Source organism: Indicator indicator, chromosome 4 (assembly GCF_027791375.1).
Source record: "Indicator indicator isolate 239-I01 chromosome 4, UM_Iind_1.1, whole genome shotgun sequence".
Classification (NCBI taxonomy): domain Eukaryota; kingdom Metazoa; phylum Chordata; class Aves; order Piciformes; family Indicatoridae; genus Indicator; species Indicator indicator.
Genome location: NC_072013.1, coordinates 30364798 through 30380820, shown reverse-complemented (window position 1 = coordinate 30380820; position 16023 = coordinate 30364798). Strand labels below are relative to the sequence as shown.

Sequence of the window (16023 nt, the reverse complement as noted above, 5' to 3'; positions counted from 1 at the left end):
CTGGATGTGACAGCACAGCTCGTTTCAGCATATTGCTGTAGCTAATGGGATGATGGACTGCACAGAAGCACTGCAGGAGAAAGCATATCCCTGAAGGTACAAAACTCCTACATACAGTACAATCTTGCAATTAACTCACAGGTTTAGTGTGCACTGCACAGTGATTGGCTACCTGGAAGTCAGCTACTTGTAATATCCTGTGCCTGTAGTAATACTTGCGGGCAACAATACACACAAATAAAAGGTATCTTTTGAAAATGGTGGCTAAGTAGGAAAAAATCCAGAATTTAATCACTGGGCAAACTGTAGATCCTCACCACCAGCAGCTACTTACAGCTAAAAAGAATTAATTCAAAAGACTGAGATCATGAATACTTTTAAAAGAGAATCAATACTGACCAACTGCAGTCTTGCTAGCTGAGGCTGAAAAGTAAATTAACCCTAAGTGACTGGAGTAATTTGAACAGCAAAAACCCTAGAAAGAAAGGCCATGTAACCATCTAAAGTGCCTTCACATGCTGCTTTTGCTGAGCAGTCATGCTTTGCTGAAGCAGTGCTTATTCCTTTGTGCTAGGCTGCATACCATTAGTGGCACACATGGCTTTCTGGAGACCAGTTACAAGGAAGGCCCATGCATCTACAGGCCTGGTTCAGTCAGATCATGTTACTCTAAAGCCTGCATTGGCAAGCATCTGGTATTTTAATCACCAGCTTACCAGTGCTGACAAGCTTGAATGACACCTATGCTGGCAGGTGGACCACTTACTAGAACTCACCATTAGAATTAGAACCCTAATTTTATATCTGTGCAAGTACAGAAACATATTTTAGTAAAAACTCAGCAGGCAGCTTACCTGTGTCTGAAAAAGCCTGTGTATGTGAGAACATAGTTTTAAACTGCTTTATTTCCTTCTTGTACTTCTTCACATGGATACTTCTGTTGCAAGAAGTCTCATCAAGGAGAGGGGGAGAAAAAGCCTTTCAAGATACAAACTAGCAACAGCCTAAGTGATGAAGATTCCTACTTCAGGTTTGCCATAACAGATCACTCAAAACTACTTCTGGAAACCAGGGAAACCCAGAATCTACCAACACTGCTACTGATAAATTAATCGCATCCCTTGGCTAGGCAACAAATTTAACATCTGTATTCAGGTAATTTACCAGCATGACAAACTACAAAAACTGTCTTTAGAAACCAATTCTAAGTAAACCCCAGCAATGGGCACCCTTCTCCCATAGTTGCTAAATTAGCTAACGTTAACATTTGATACAAATGTGTTAGTTATCATAACAGAAAATTACATACCAGAAAGAATAAAAATAGTCTCTTACACCACAGCTCTTCTGTCCAAACACACTATTACCAAACAGGTCTTCAAAAAACAGGAACATTTATGTTTGGAATGAAAAGATTGCATGACGCATGCCAAAACTCCCACACACAGTTACCAGGCTAGAAGGAACGCAGCAGTGACATCAGTTGAGAACTAAAACCTCTTCCCTTGCTGTTGGGCTGCTAATAACACATCAGTTAACGCATCGCTGACTTCTGCACACATTTTCTAACACGTGGGATTGTAGTTAAGATCTGTAGCCACAAAGCACAACAAAGTCTGGACATAGTTTATTCAGTAAAAACGGGACTACTCCCTGGAAATTCCTGAAGCCACTCTGACATGCTGAGCATGTAACATCATTTTACCAGTGCTAATAGAAAAGGAAGCTACAAATTGAGGATTATTGTTAGCTGCAGAACTGACAGAAATTCCTATTCTGGAATTTTTCTCACACAAATATTTACACAGTCCATTTTCATGATTATATACATCCAGAAGAGATGCTGCACTGCTGCAAAACAGACCATGCCAGATTCAAGAAACCACTGCTGAACTTCAGTGACTATAATGCACTGATTCAGGCTTGCCAAGAGTGGCTAAATTTGGTGTCTTCTCAAGCAGCAACATTCACAAGGAAATGATGAAAATTAGCATGCATGGTTATGCTTAAGTAGATATCCATTTTCTGAACATGGGGACAGGAATGTGCCAGAGCTGGGGAAACTGTAGGGAAGCATTTAGTATCACCAGGTGGTTTTGTTTTCTTTCACACATACACAGTAATAATAAACATAAAAGAACTTATTGCTGATAGTTAAAAGCAAAGCACAGGTTTTACTACATGACTAGGAAAGGAAGATTGACTTTTCATTTTTTGTAATCCAGCTATTGCTGACAGAACTTACTGTTGTCAACTTCACATTCGTTGGGATATTTTTGTTTATACCTGCAGACTAAGTACTTTGCAACGTTTTAACCATGCTCATCTGAGCAATCTGCAATCACTTAGATAATAAAGCTTTCTGCAAAGCATACAACTGACCTTCACTTGTACAGAGAAACAGCAGTTCCACACAGGCAGAGGTTCTGAACCACAAGGCCGAGGCTTGCTCAACCACCACTGGAAAAACTTTGCCTATTTACTTACGGAATAGAAACAGCGAGAGGAAAAATGTTAAAAGAACCAACCAACCAACCCACTCATCCTCCCTCCCAAAAAAACCCCAAAACACAACATTGCAGACAAATAAAATAGAATTCTCCTGAACATCTGCAGTCTGACACTAGTAGCATAGTATTTCAGTACATACAAAGAAGCTGAGAATCCAAATCAGTATTTTAACTATTTCTAAAATATTTTAGCTGTGACTATGCATGTTCTGACTTCTTTATCTACATGTAAATGCAGTATGTCATGAACAATACGCAACTACTGAACAGATTTAAACCTCTTACGTATTTATCCCAGAAATCTCTCATTGTTTTTCCTACTACTCAACAAAGCCACATGATAAATTCACCAGTTTTATTTGGCTGCTACTTTGCTCTGGTTATAAGTAATACTATGAGATACAGACATTTCCTATACTTACTTTTTTTGTACTGAGCAACATCTGTGGATGACTTTGGGAAAAAATTTGGTATACTCCAACACCAGTACACCAGCCACTTTTAAGTACATTATTTTTTTCCAGTTTCCTTAGAGCCATCACCCAAACTCTAGAATTACATATCACCCAAGACTAGCATTATGTTTAGAGTGGTTTGATGCTTTTGTTTACTGTTTTTGAATTACAAAGCTTCACTACGCTAACGTCCACAAGCCAAGACCAAAATCCCCATCCCTAGGGGAATCTGGTACTACATCTACAAGAACTTTGGTACTGAGCCAACGTAGCACAAGTACTGCTGCTTTGAACAATCACGTCAAACTACAGCATGTCTACTTCAGAGAGATTAGATACCAAAATGATTTACTACAATTGTCTTACTCTAGAGCTTCTAGTGTTGATAGAGTCTTAACTTTATACAGTTTACAGAGTAGCTTATGATAAAGCAGCTCACCACAGCAGTCTGTTGCTCATTTCTTCCACTCATTTCAACTGTTTCCCTATAAGGGATTGTGCTGGGGGATGGGACACAGCTGCAATGATCCAGTATGAACAATCTGTCTTGAAGTCTCAGGGATAGCTGACACTGACAAACATTTAGGATGTAAAATTTCAGTATACTGGCACAGATGAGTCCTGAAATTCACGTTCCAATGAAAAGTTACTTTAACCCCAAATCTGACCCTTTCTCTGGCTTGCGAAAAGCACAGCTTTTTCATTCCATTATACTAGACGTCATCCCTAAGTTGCGTGAAAATATTTGTGCTCTTTGTGAAGCTGCCTAGTTTGGCACTTTTAGCTGCTTTAAATACCATAAAAGAACAAGTCACTTCTCCTGCTGACTGGCTATGCAGGAATAGAGTTCTTTTACTCACAACAGGTAAGTGATGTGCCATGCATTTCTTAATCATGCTGGCTGTAACAGATATATCCAGGTAGCCAGGGGTCTTCTGCTAGAAATCAGAAACAAGACTGGTTAGTTTTGTCACAAAATGTTATTTATTGAATGGTACTAGAGATACAAATTGTGCCTCAAAAAGAGCTTACAATCTAAGTCATGATTTGGCCAATACATTCTACAGAGAGATCAGAAGTCACAATCAAAGCGAATTTTTAGTTTTGTTAACATCTCGGCAAAATTTAATATATTCTAAATAATTTGTTCTTGTTTATTTGCTGCATAAAGTAGAACTACAGTACAGAATCAAAATTCCCTTACCATTAAATGCCTCAAAAACCTATATACATTTTATAGATATCCTCAAAAATATTTGTATTTATGACCCAGATTCACACATCAGACCTCTAAAAGCTACCCTTCCCCCAGGTTAGGCAATTCTGACTCCTTAAACTCCCTAGAGAATCCTTTACTCACTACTTTATAAAACATGAGTTTAGTAAGAATCAAAACAACAAAAAAACACCACCTTTAAAGCAGAACTAATATGGAGACTAGACTTAACCAATCCATTTCTGTCAAACTAGCACAATGGATCTCTTACTACTAACAGGTCCCTCTGCTGTTGTGTTAGATAAAAGCTGAGGTACGACTTGTAGCTAAGAGTGAACACTGTCAAACAGATGCTCGTTACTTTGTGGAATAAAAATGGACTTGCATTAGTCAACAACAGAGCAAATTTTATATAAGCAAAAATGTTAAAATTGACGTTAACAATATAATTTTACTATAGGCTTCAATCAGCCTACAGTAGCGTAAAAGCGAGTCTCTAAGAGGAAATTCTCCTTAGCAGGCTCTTGAAAGGTGCAGATAACGCTGCTTTGTAAAGCAGCGCCTTCAGAGCAGCCATCACAGCTAGGGAAGGACCGGCTCACAATCGCCCCCGACACACGCGGACAACCACTTGGCCCCCCGCAACGCTAGTCTTCCCCGTCCTCGCTGCGTCTTCCGGTGCAGAACTACCTCAGTCGCCTGGCTGGAAACGAGGCCCCCATCACAACTGCCAGCACCATGTACTGAAACGACCGAGCAGCAAGAGATAGTCACGTTCCCCCTCCCGGACTTCACCCCAAATGCGTCATGGGCAGCAGGGGATAACTAATGGTGACATTACAACGCCTTCCTCGAGGGAAGCGGAGTCACCCGTGTCCCGCCCCCAGCTGCTGAGAGACCGACTTGACAGGAAAGCGGCACAGGCGGCGCCTGCAGCCCCTACCTGCAGCCCCGGCGGCGTCTCTGCTGGGGCACTCAGGCCACTTCAGCACCGCCGCTCGATTCCGACGGACTCCACGAAGAGAGCAGCGGGAGACGACCGCGGGCAGGTCCACGCCTCACCGGACCACTGGCCGACAGACTCCTCCGCATCCTCCCGGCAGGCGATTTTTCCGCGTACCGCCAGAGGCGCCGCTGCCGCCCCTCCATGGCTGCCGCTTCACTTCCGGGTTCGGCCAGGCCCCCTCCTACGCCACCGAGCGCGAGAGGGGGCGACGCGGCCGCCAGCACCACCCGACGAGAAAGAAATGAGACGCGGCTTCTTCTGAAGCGCGAAGGAAACTTCCCACCAAGCTCGTTGTTGCTGTCCACAGCTGCCCTCCAAGAGAAGAAACAGCCACTCCCGCTCCCTTCCTCCCGCGGCCTAAAATGGGACAGAGCCTCACACAAAATGGCGCCGGCAGCCTGACCGCAGCGCATGCGCCTGACGTGCCCCGGGCTGCCGCCACCGCAGAACGCCGTCTCCGCCCCTCCACCGCCCCCCTCACTCCCTCTCGTCCCCGCCCCACCGCGTCTCCAAGAAAGAGCTCTCGCCAATCACATCACGCCGTTCCTCTTCCTGGCTCCCCGAAGCGACCAATCAACGTACTTAAAGCTACATCCGGATCCAACTCCTACCAATTATCCATGAGAGAACGCTGACTTCACTTCAACCTCTACCAATCATCTGGCGCGTCAAAGGAAAACCAATCAAAAGTCTCTATGGCTCTACCTGCGTCGATAGCTGGCCAATGCACTCTGTCGCCCACCCTGTGACCAATGAGGGTGCTGTCCGCGGCGCCCAATCCGGGCGGGGCAGAGCCCCCGGGGCGTCACGAGGGGGCCAATGGGAGTTCAGGCAGGACAGATTCTGCTCAACAGCTTGTTATTGGGCTCGTCGCTGGTGATTCGGTGCGAGTCCGGGCTGGAGGGGGTGGAGCGGTGCCGCACTCAGCCGCCGCCGCTCGCGGGGCTGTCGTCGTCTCGGAGGGGGCCGCGGCGCTGGGAGAGCGGCGGGGCCGGGTCGGGCAGCGCGGGGCTGCCCACTTCGCAACGAGTTTCCAGGTAGGAGGTAGCGGAGGCGGCGGGAGCCTTGGTAGCCGCAACTCCGCCGCCGTCCCGGGGGAGGGGGCGCGGAGCGGCGCCGGCAGCTCCCCTTTCCCCCCCCGCCCCCTTCCCTCCTCCGCACCAGCGCGTCCTTCTACCTTGTGAGGGAAGGGAGATGCTCGCCGCTCCTCTCTCGGCGGGGACAGGGACTCCCTTCCTCGCCAAACTCCGCCCCGTGTGCCCTCCGAGCGCCCCTGGCCACATCCCCTCGTCGCCGTTCCCGAGGCTGCCCCGGCGCTTGGCGGTGGAGACCACCCGCCCGCGCCGTCTTCCCTCCATCCTCAGCCCCCTTCAGCAGCGCAGCGCCGGCCTGCCCCCGCTGCAGCCCCTCCTTCTCCCCCTCGTTTGCCCCGGGCCGAAGGCTGCGACGTCGTGGGGATTGCTTGGACGGCCGGCCGCGGCGGTTGTCCGGCGGAGCGGGAGCAAGAAGTCCGCCCGGCCGACCGGCGGGTGAGGGGGACGGGGAGGAGGGGCTCAGCAGCGCGTCTCTCCATGGGCCGCAGAAAGTTGTGAGGGCCGGGTAGGGGCGGAGAAGGCGGCGGCGGGCCCTGCTGCCCCCCCTTCAGAGCCAGTGAGGAGCTGCCCGTGTGGGCCGGAGGGTTTCCCTCCCGGGTGGAACGCGCGACCCGGCCCCTCCGCCCTGAGGCGGGGAGCGGGAGCAATGGCGACGTGACACACCGAGGGGCCGCCGGGCGGGAAGCGGCGGGCGGCGGCCGCGGCCCCGCTGCCTCCGCGGCCCGGCGGGGCTGGGACGGACGGCGGCTCCCTCCCTTCTTCCCGCCCGCCTGCGCTGGGCTCCCCCCGCAGCCCGACCACCCCCTCACAGGGAGACCCACGCTCGCACGGCTTGAGCCTTCAGCCTCTCCCTCCCCCTCTTGTTTTGCAGTGTTTTCCCGTGTGCTGGCGAGGAAGAGAAGTCTTGGGAGCTGGAATCCCTCAAATAACCTTTAAAGATGAAGGTAGGCTAGCTCCGGGGCGGGGAACGGCTCCTTTTCCCCTCTCAGTAGCTGCTCTGATTTCATTTTTAATCGCACATCTCGGCTGAGCAACTGTAGGATCACGCCGGCTAGGGCTTAGGTACATGCTGTAAATCCTGTTTCTGCTCTCCAGCTGAGGTGTGGGTGAGCTTTAAGCTCTTATCATGTTGCAGTAGTAGCATGAAAATTCACAGCGTCTTTGAGTTGTTGTCCTTTGGGCTACTGTCTTTAAATGCTTCCTGTATCAGCAGCTGCTATTGCAAGTTTGCAAAACCGCAGCTTTTGTCCCGCCTTAGCTGGTGCCGGTTTTTTCAGTACAAAAGCTTAACAATTGCTGTATTATTTACAAAACAGAAAAAAACTTTTTTATTTTTTTGCCTTCAGAGTTGAAGAAATAATAACAATATTTTAACGGATGGGGGGGGAAGACAAAGAAAAAACAGTTATTTTGTATTCTGTGCTGATTTCCTGTCTGGTTAGACATGTTCAGTGGGGTAGTTTTATCCTTGTTTATCCTTTGCTTAGAAGCACAGCAAAGTGAAATGTCAAGTAATAAAAGTCCAGATGAAGAAAAATGTGATGAGAGGTATTTTTCTCTTTAAAATGCAGAAGCAATTAAGCTTTGATCAAGGCATTTCAAGAAAGAAAAATATTAATTAACAGCTGTGTGAAAGATGACAATAAATTTCTCTTGAGGTCTCCTTTTAGTCAACAGGGAAGGAATATCTTATTTATAGAATGTTACAGATTTAATTGTAAATATTGGGGATGATATTTATATGATAGGTTTTAAATACGCATGCCTTTGGATTACTAATAGCTGAAAAAAGTACAATTCTTCACTGACTCTTAACATTGAAATACGTTCTTTTGTATGTTGTATAGAAATTACTTGAATTAATAGTTACTTTTCCTTTTTATAACAAGATATTCCAAATACCAGTCTAGTACTCTCAAAGATAGTTCTGAGATAGTAATTAGGCAGACAAAACATAAGAGGTGAGGTAGTCAACATCACTAGTAAAACAAAACTTCCTGTAAGTTGTTTGTTGGTTTCTTTTTTTTTTTCTTCTTCCTTTTAAAGAACAGTCTGATTGCAATTCCAAGTACAGGCACTGTTGATCAGTAGGTTTAGAAGTTTGGCTGTAAAATTAGGTATGTAATGATGTAGCTGTAAAAATAAATACGAAGAACTAAACTTTGTATTTTTTGTTTCTGAACAGGCAGCGGATGAGCCTGCCTACCTGACAGTGGGAACTGATGTCAGTGCCAAGTACCGTGGTGCCTTCTGTGAGGCAAAGATTAAGACAGTGAAAAGGCTTGTGAAAGTCAAGGTAGTATACTGTGGTTGGTGCTGGTATTACTGTGTTGAAAGACTGTCAGAGAATATCCCAGTCCTGAAGACTAAGAAATGTTCATCGTCACCTCACTGTATTAATTTTAGAGAGCACCTGAATGTTGTTTTTCATATTTAAGTGGCTCTTGATTGGTTTTGGGTTGTTTGGGGTTTTTTTTTTTGGTGGGGTTTGGGGGGGGGAGGGGGGGGGCGTGTTTTGATTGTTTCTGGAGTAATGGTGGTGGGTTTTTAAATCTTTCTAGGAGGGTGCTGGAACAAGAATGAGCTTTCAGATTATCTATTCTTGCTAGTTCTTTCTGATCACAGTTGTTTTCTCCTTGTGAGTGCATCAGTTTCACAGAAATCGGTTTTAATGTCATAAATAGAGGATTATGGCTTTACATGAGTAATAAGGAATAAACACAACCTTTTCAGAAGGAAAAGTTCCCATTTCATTCCAACTGACATTTTCAGTTTTAGAGCTTGGAGCTTATGAGGCAATGCCAAAATAAATCAAAACAAACAAAAAAAAAAAAAAGGCAATTAGTTCTTTAGACTAGGCTTTAGGAATGTTCAGGATAACATTTGTTACATTTTGAGAATTTTGCTGCTGCTTCTAAACCAGCGTGCTCTGGCTGTAGCTAAGTTTCCACATGTGCTTAATGCTGGCACATATTTTTCATTAATATTTACAGGTCTTAGGCCAAAAGAACCAAAAAAGCAAGTTGTTATTTTGGTGTTGCAGTCCTGTTGTAAAGGCAGCTATGGGAAAACAAGAAGGAAATAGTTAAATAAGAATCCAAAGTAAATATAGAAATTGGTTTTCTGCTTTGTCAAAATCTTCTCAGTTCCTACTTTCTTGTCTACTGTCCAGGATGTGTAAATAAGGCATTAGTGAGCCATAACCCCCCAACAGATAGAGATGAAAGCTTCTTTTTAGAGCTAGGCATCTTAAGTTTTTGTGTGCTTTAATACTTAGATCAAGCAGAACAAGCTATCAGCCTCTTCAGTTAGTTACACATATACATCGTATCTCTTTATCAGAGAGCTTTTCATCAGTGGAAACAAACCTAACAGTACACATATCGAAGTCTTCCCTTAATGAGTACTTACAGAATTTGTGATACTCTTTGAAATCTGTGTTAATGAGAAGCTTCATAGGAAGCAGCATGCTGTCCTTCCTGGTCTGACATCCTTGATTTTGTATTGGTATCTTTGGTCTAATGAATGATATTTAGTTGTTGAATGATGTTTGTAGGCGTGAGTTTCTTTTTCTTATTAGCATCACATGTTTTAGTTCTCCAAAGTAAGAGTTGAAGTCACTGATTTGGTGGAAATTCCTGTCACTGTATCTCAATTAGAACAATTGAAGTTCTAACAAGCTAAGCATGATACTGTAATGAAGAGCATGTAGGCACACCCTAGCATGTTTGCCAGGAGCGCAGAGAGTCCAAAAAGTCCAGTAATCTTTTCCTGAGTAGCAGGACAACCTGTATTCATCTCAACGGTGATACAAAATGTTGAATAAAAACTGCGTAAAGTGCATTATTAGCCTGACTGTGTGCTAATCCCAGCCCTGTTGGAGCATGCCACTAGTGCTGTATTTATAAATACAACTGCACTGTAGACTCTGATTGTGGAATAACTGAAGGAGCTGGAAAACTTGTAAGTCTTTATAGATGGGAAAGGAAACTCCTGGAACTTTTAATTCCTTTAAAGAAATAGGAATTTTTGATGTTTTTCATTAAAACCCCTCAGATGCTGTAACAACCAGCAGTGAAGCAGTTGTGTGGAGATCTAAATACTCTTGTTTCTAAATGGAGTCTCTGCAAACTCAGGGATTCAAATTGCATAGGCTTACACTCACTCTGTGTCATCAGCATGACCATCTCAGGCGTAGGATTTTAAAGAAAGAAGCGTAGTTTACTTACCCTGAAACCCGTACTTATTTTCATTACACTTGCAGTGATTCACATCTTTACCATAAAAACTTTATTTTGCTGAAGGTGACAGAAATGATGCTGTTGTGGTCACTTTGGTGATGTTTTGATGTATGTGTAATAAAGAGTTTTTTATTTTGGTTATGATTTAGTACTCTTTGTTGTCAATAAAGTGCTACAGTTGAAGTAAAAAAGAGAGGTAAAAAAAACTGCTTAATCTTCTCATCAGGAAGCCCAGTCCTAGGTATGCCCTGGCTTACATCAATATCCAAACTCACATCAAAGCATAGTTTCTTTGCCTTGGAACGGCTGATGTTTGATGTGCCCTGTTTTTTAATTACAATGTTTCAGATTAAATATTAAGTGGGATAGTTGGGGTTTCCTGTCAGTGTAACCATGTATGCCAAGTGCTTCGTGTTCAATGATGTTTGAATCCATTTGACTGATAAAGGTTTTGTTTTCCAAATGATGATGATTATTGTAAATACAGATTCATTTGTTTTTGTGAGCTATTGAAAGCAAGATGCATATTAAAAATTTCATTAATATGTTTCAGGTGGTCTTGAAGGGGGATAATTCTACTCAGTTAGTGCAAGATGACCAAGTGAAAGGACCTCTAAGAGTATGTATATTGCACGCCTTTTCGGTTTTGAAATCACATAATTGATTTGTAAAATTCTGTGTTTTGATACTGTTTAGGTGGGCACCTGTTTTACAGAATTTTCATAAGCAGAAGTTCACTGCTTTAGATCAGCTTGATTCTGAGTAATTAATCTTAACTTTTGTAGATTTTAGAGGTTGTTTACGGTTCTACATATAGTATACATAAGCAGTTTTAAACACAGTGATTTTTTTATAGTTTTATAAGATACAGAACTTCTTAAAAGTAATGAAACTTTGAAACTTGTAAGTAATTGAGAACTTAATTATGAAGTTGAAGGTTCAAGCCTGTTGAACAGTAATAAATACAGTTGCTCTAACTGCCTTTTAAAATATTGGATGTATTTTATATAAAAATACATAGTGATTTGTATTTCTATGATCTGTAACAGTTGTCTGCTAAAATATTTTACTGCATTATTAAACCACTGAATGCAAATAAAGCCTTTTAGAGGAGAGAATCTTTTTTGTGTTTGTCTTTTCTCTGTAGCTGCTGCAGGAACACCAATGCATGTTGTAGTCTGCTACTGAAGTTCTGATGGTATAACAATATACTGCCAGAAGTAGTAGTAATTTCATGCATATCAGTAACAAAGTAGTAATTACTTTAAATGTTTATTTCCAATTAGCCTTCTATTATTTCTTATGATGCTGTAAGTCATGCTGAAATTGGATATTTTGAGTTTCTTACTGTTTTACTGTCTCCTTGCAGTTCAGCTTTCACATTTAAGGACCTTTGTACTTACCATCTAAGTAACTGCATTTTACAAAGTAATATTTAGCTAAACTGAGTCTTTTAAAAAGAATAAATCTAGCTTGCTGGAAGAATTAATTTTTATGTGTATTTTTCCCCCAATATATGTGTCTGAGATTACATTTAACTTTGGAATGTTCTTTTTTGCAGGTTGGTGCAATGGTTGAAACAAAAATGCCTGATGGATCCTTTCAAGAAGCTGTTATCAGCAAATTGACAGATGCTAGTTGGTATACTGTAGGTGAGTAGCCACATGCTTTCATTTGTGGTCTGTAGGTAATAATGTAAGTGATTGTATCTTGTACTTCAAGATCTGAGATTTTGGAGGGGAGTTTTTTGAGGAAAAGGTCTTGTTTCTATTTCTATTTAAAATAGGGTAATAATTATTTGTTGTTCAGGGAGGCTGTTGCACAGGTGATTGTAGGGCGCAACTGATGTCAGTTTCACTGACTGTAATTCAGGCTAAATTTTGCAGATTTTAAGACAGAAGCCTTCTAGCTTGAAAAGCTGTGGCCCTGACTGAAAGGCAAGCCTTCTTTGAACCCTATATGCAGTCTCGCACACAAGAAAAACTCAGGTAGTACCACTATGCATCCTGAAGTCAGTCCTCTGTTTTGTGAAGAGTTGAGGATAGTGTTTTCATGAAACAACAGAAGATGATGAGGAAAGGCAGGGTTACTTTGAAGTGCAGAAAATGTAACATCTACCTGTGTTCAGTACTATGATGTGGCATGCTTCATGAAGGCCTTCATGCTTGACACTGACTTCGAGGTTCACCATTCTGATACAGAAAAGATAGAAGCACAGTCTTGCACTCCTCATTTCATGGTTTCTCTTTGAATCTGGACCAATAAACCAAGCCCAACATACTTGTGCTTCAGTGCTTAAAAAGGCTTTAAACTATCAATTGATAAACATTTAACTTAACATTTGACAGGTGAAATTTAAATCCCCTGTTTTGGGGGTGAGTTTTGTCTGGGATTTTTGTTGTTTTGTGATTTGGGTTTTTTGCTTTGTTTTGTGGGTTGGTTAGTTTGTTTTTGTTTGGGGGGTTTGATTTCTGTTTGGGGGGTTTTGTTTTTTGTTGTTTGGGGGGGTTGTTTGTTTTTCTTCTTTTGAGCATTACCCTTCTGACAATAATCGTTGCTTGATCATTTGAAAAGTGAATACATGCTCTGCCCTGTATTAGTGGATTGTTTAGAATTAACAGGTTGTTGAACTCTCCCCAGTAATAGAAGAGGTAAAGCATCCATGCTGTAGTTTTTACTTTCTATATTTATTAAAATGCAGGTTCACAGAAATGTGAACCAATGGGCTAATTATAGTATTTTTTGACAGGCAGAGTAGGGAAAGTACATCCATGTTCTTCACATAGAAATCTATTAAGATTGCTAGTAAAAATGTGGAACTTGTCATGTGTGGGATATTTAGGTTATGGTATGATAAGTTAACATGCAGTACTGGTATATGGCATGTAGAATATACACACCTATGACAGTACAATTGTAATAAGTTAGAAAGGTATTTAGATTTTTACCAACATACTTAGGAGTTGTATGTGGTGGAGTACTTAGTGGTACTGAAAACACAGGTAATATTTGCAAACAGATTGTAACAGGTTTGTGTCATATAGAAAAGTAGTATTTTATTTTTAAAATTGAGATGGTTTAAGTTGAGCACAGAAACACCAAGGTGAGAAAAATAAGCTTTATCTTTTGCCTGCTGCTTTCATTGTGTCCTTTTTTTGTTTGTGGTGTTGTGAAGCAGAGTTGAACTTGTTTGTTTTTGGTAAGTGATGGGCTGCAATACTCAGCAGTCTCAGTGACTGATTCAGTCAAAGCTAAACAGTTGAGAAGGAAATGGATTAAATAGCCTTCAGATTTCTAGAATTTTTTCCTGAATGTGGTCAGGCTTGAGATGGAAAGTGCAAGGGAAAGCTTGTGTTTCACTGATGATTTTCCTACACTATTTATTTGCTCTGTTACGTAGCGTCTTTCTCTGTGATCTGAAAGTAGACTGATTCAGATAAGGAAAACAGTAGTACATACAAATACTTTCAAAGTATTAAGTACAAATATAATTAAAAAATTCACCAAAACAAACTGTGCCTGTCTAGTTAAAAGTAATTATGCTCACTTTTGCAAATCAGGTTCTGCTTATGACAGGAATCTAAAGAAGAAAAGTCATCTGAAACAACTTTGCTTTGTTCATTAAGACAAACCAGTAGAAATAATGTTGAGGCTGCTGTATTAGGCTGCTTTACCATCAACATAATGAAAGAGCCACAGTGATGCTCAGTTTGTCTGTTTTAAAAGTATCTCCTGTCTGTTAGTGGTGTTCACGTACACAAAACAATTAAGGATTTATTTCTGTTGCGTCTGCCATGGAATCACCCTTTCACATTTTTTTCCCCACATGATAATATTGTTATTATTGTTGCCATTTAGTTGTATTGAGATTTTCAGCTGTGATTTGGGAATACTGAAATTACCCTTTGAAATTCAACTTTTGGGTATAAGTAGGTGAAGACAAGACACTGCTTGGAGTGAAAGTTAGCCAGTCTGGAAAATGTTGTTGCACAAGTCAACCCTCTCATCTGCTCAATTGAAATTCAAGTGAGAGGACAGTAATAGCAGTTTAAGCGCTTTAGATAACAAATGGTTCAGTTGAGTGTTTTAATCTTTCAAATGCAATTATTTAAGATGAATTTACCAATTTATAAATTTTGAAGTGCTGCATTGATGCTTTTGACATGCTTAATATATTGGTAGGTGATAACTGCGTACTGTTAGAATTTTTTGTCAAATCTCATTTCAGCTCAGCCAGGTTTGAATTCTGGCTTATTTAGCATACCATCCACCTGATTTTCTGTTAGCTTGTAAGGGCTTCAGGTAAATAGTGAAATAATGTCTGAAATTACTTCAAAAAATCACCCACAACTCAGACTGTACCTTACAAAGTGCATAGTTGTATTTTCCTTCTTTCACATTCTCTAGAATCTTACAAACGCTGCCAGAATTTCAGAAGACAAATCCTTACCTATCTGTTCTTTAAGGAAACACTTTTGTATTGCTTCTGTACAGAACTAGGAGCAACATAATGTCAATATAAAAGTGAGAAACAGTATTTTAATTCCTCAAGCAGCCAAAGAATTCCTGTTAGAATGTCCTTTTTTATTGCCTCATGAAAATCAGTTTTGCCAAAACTCAGGTCAATATCTCTATCATATCTAGATAAATAAAAGTGTATGTGATTTAACTGTAGCTAGAATTTTAAGCAAAGAAAAGTAAACAGAACAAATACATTGAGCCTTGTTCCTTGTGTTTTGGGAGATAAAATCATGGGTAAGTTTTTCTAAAGAAAGAGAAAGCATGTATTAACTTTCAGTAGTTGTTTCTCTGAAATGAGTAGGACATAAGGAGAAAGAACAGTGAGAAGCATTTGCAGTTTCTGACAGACCTTGCTGCCAACAGTAAGGTTTTGTATACTGTTTAGAGTGAAAACGAACATGAATCCTTTTTTTTCTTGCTTTTGAGAATTAAGGCTTTTAGGCTTTATCAGTACTTCTATGTAAGAGAAAGATACATCTTTTCTTCTTTTAAACAGTTTCATGAAGTAGCAGAATATTTTAACATAAATGGCAAAGAATTTGTTTTTCTCACTCTTTTCAACACTGCATGAGGCTGCAAAGCCAACAGAGTTTTTCCTTTTTGGCTCTGGTATGGTGGTGTACATCAGCGTGGCCCAACTTTGGCACTGCTGTAAGCCAGGCACCACTCTGACACACTTCTGTGAGGAGGGCAGGTGACAGAACTGAAAGGTACTAACTATTCAGTTCCAGTCTTCTTTCGTGTTGCTTGGAGTTTGAAAATTCCAGTTCATAATGCTGAGAATATTTATCAGAAAATGAACTGACAGTGGTATCCTGGGATTGTCAGGAGCAGGGTTGCTAATGAGCTATTTGTAGTTGCATTTTCCAATTTAAATAAAGTTTTCCTCTTCTGATGTTTTGTGGATATATCTATGCTAACAGGAAAAATTTACTTATTTCTGGCTCTTTTACAACTTTAAGGTTCTAACATCTTCTTGC

At 41.6% G+C, this 16023-nt stretch overlaps 1 protein-coding gene across 3 annotated transcripts in view; it reads left to right on the top strand.

The window, feature by feature from the left end:
- Positions 1-7159: 7159 nt before the first annotated feature.
- ARID4A (AT-rich interaction domain 4A) overlaps positions 7160-16023 on the top strand; it is a 45748-nt gene continuing 36884 nt past the window's right edge. For all 3 annotated transcript variants that reach the window (XM_054400821.1, XM_054400820.1, XM_054400819.1), the window contains exons 1-4: positions 7160-7225; positions 8467-8577; positions 11076-11141; positions 12084-12174. In XM_054400821.1, coding sequence (XP_054256796.1) covers positions 7220-7225; positions 8467-8577; positions 11076-11141; positions 12084-12174 — 274 coding nt within the window. In that variant the 5' untranslated portion in view covers positions 7160-7219. The remainder of the gene's footprint in view (positions 7226-8466; positions 8578-11075; positions 11142-12083; positions 12175-16023) is intronic.